The 2,407-nt window shown below is 47.1% G+C and overlaps 1 protein-coding gene across 1 annotated transcript; it reads left to right on the top strand.

Moving 5' to 3' along the window:
* Positions 1 to 329: 329 nt before the first annotated feature.
* On the top strand, positions 330 to 1,286 carry LOC144521440 (forkhead box protein B1-like). Its single transcript, XM_078255994.1, has one exon. The coding sequence runs from the start codon at positions 333 to 335 to the stop codon at positions 1,284 to 1,286; it is 954 nt and encodes a 317-aa protein (XP_078112120.1). The 5' UTR covers positions 330 to 332.
* The last annotated feature ends 1,121 nt before the right edge of the window (positions 1,287 to 2,407 follow it).

Below are 2,407 nucleotides of genomic sequence, written 5' to 3'. Positions count from 1 at the left end.
AATCTTAACTAACTAGCTGTTTTGGTGTCTAAACGTTTAGACATTTTTAAACACTTTATGTCGAAAAAAAACTTAAAAGACATTCTTGCACAAGTGTTGCCTCTCATTAGTCAATCCTTTTGGTGTCTAAAGTTCGTGGTCGCTGCATGACAGTCACTTTGTGTCGGGGAAACTTACCTGCAACAGCAGCTGGAAACACCGTCCCCTCACGTTCCTCTGTAGCCTACCGGGAACCGCAGCCACTTTTCTCGGCCACATTTAACTTCACAGACCGCTAAACTTGAGCGGAGGGGGTGGAAGAGTTTCTGCACACACCTGTTCAGCAGAATAAAATGCCTCGGCCGGGGAGGAACACGTACAGCGACCAGAAGCCTCCCTACTCCTACATCTCCCTCACGGCCATGGCCATCCAGAGCTGCCCGGAGAAGATGCTCCCCCTCAGCGACATCTACAAGTTCATCATGGACCGGTTCCCGTACTACCGGGAGAACACGCAGCGCTGGCAGAACTCCCTGCGGCACAACCTCTCCTTCAACGACTGCTTCATAAAGATCCCGCGCAGACCGGACCAGCCCGGGAAGGGCAGCTTCTGGGCTCTGCACCCGAGCTGCGGAGACATGTTTGAGAACGGGAGTTTCCTGCGACGCCGGAAGCGATTTAAAGTAGGTGGCATGCAGGTGACAGACCCGCTGGCTGCCACAAAGACGCAGGACGCGGCTCTCTTCCTGCAGCAACAGCAGCAGCAGCAGCAGGCCAAGCTGCGGCTCAGCGCGCTGCACGCCGCGGCCTCCGCCGGGCACCTGCCGCTTCCGCACATGCCGGGCGGATACAGCTCCGTGTCGCAGCCGTCTGGCTTCAAACACCCTTTCGCCATAGAGAACATCATCGCCAGAGAGTACAAGATGCCGGGCAGCTTGGCGGCCTTTTCCTCCGCGGGATACCCGCCGCTGCACAGCCAGCTGCCCCCGGCCTGGCCGCACATGTACGGCTCCGGGATGATGGACAGCGCGGCGGAGTACTCCGCGTACATGCCGCTCAAGTCGCTGTGTCATGGTGGGCAGACACTTCCCGCCATCCCCGTGCCAATTAAAGCCACCCCCGCCTCCATGCCGGGTCTTCCGCCGGGGCTGCACACACACATCCCGGCCTTCCTGGCGAACTCTCCCCAGTCTCTGAGCCCCACATCCCCGCAGACAGCCACCGGACAGAGCAGCCCCGCGGCGCCCGGAGAGGCGCTCTCTGCCTCGGCCTCCGCGGCGCTGCAGTCCGCGGTGCCGGTGCACTGACGAGAAGCTGACTTTCTTGGCTTTTTTAAAAAAAAAAATATATATATATAATGAAAACTATTTAAAAAAAAAAAAAGGGAATTTATTCAACTCGAATGCAGCGTTTCATCTCCAGGACACAAAGTGGATTGTGCGTTAATATTTTAGTTTTCTTGTTTGTTTGTTTGTTTGTTTTTATTTCAGAAAAGAAAAGAAAAGTCATCCATCACACCTTGAAACCTGAACATGTTCATCTCTATGTCCTCTGACTATAAGGAAACTACAAACATATTTCAATATATTTTCGGTTGTTCCTGTGAATCGGTTTTATTTCAGAATGAAAAAAAAACTATAAAATATGGTCATCTGTTTTCGTATTTATTTATCTTTAAAAAAGAGAAAATAACTCCAGGAAACAAAGGATGCGTTTTAATTATTAGGATACTTCTGTTTTGCATCCATCAAAACCTGAACATGTCGTCTGAAATACAGTAGCCTATGTATGTAAAAACATAAATGAGCTTAGAATCAGGAACTAAAAGATTTATTTTTATTTTTTATCTTTTCATCTCCCCGGGAAACAGAAAAGTGAGCGAATGTGTTTTTGGGATTTTATTTTGTATTTCTGAAAAGAAAAGAAATTCCTCCACGGAAAGCTGAAGCCTGAACATGTTTCTCCGTCATACATGGATAGAGATAGAAGGAAATGAAGGTGTCCAATAGCTTATACACATCATACATACATATAGGCACACACATATGATATATGACATCCACGCACACACGTACATACTACAGAAAATACAGAAGGAAAGGAGCGGTGTGCAAAAAATGCAGAAAGGTGTAATGGTATCATAGTGTAAGTCATGACGTCTGACCTTCACGTTACTCCAAAAACAATCAGATATATTTTCTGCAAAACACAAATGAGTTTTCCCCCGTGAATTAGTTTTTATTTTAGAATCAGAAAAGCCAAAAGATGAAGTTTGTTTTTTTGGATCTAAAAAGAGAGAAAATAAGAAACGTGTGTTCATATTTCAGACCTGTTGCGCGTTTTTCTCTTTAATCTGAGAGCTGGAAACACTTGTGACAAAGTATATTTACATTATACATCCGTCATGACAGTATTATGTTGCGATGCA

The sequence above is a fragment of the Sander vitreus genome, chromosome 1 (assembly GCF_031162955.1).
Source record: "Sander vitreus isolate 19-12246 chromosome 1, sanVit1, whole genome shotgun sequence".
NCBI classification, from domain to species: Eukaryota; Metazoa; Chordata; class Actinopteri; order Perciformes; family Percidae; genus Sander; species Sander vitreus.
The sequence above is the reverse complement of the archived record's forward strand: the minus strand, read 5'-3'. Positions and strand labels throughout refer to the sequence as shown.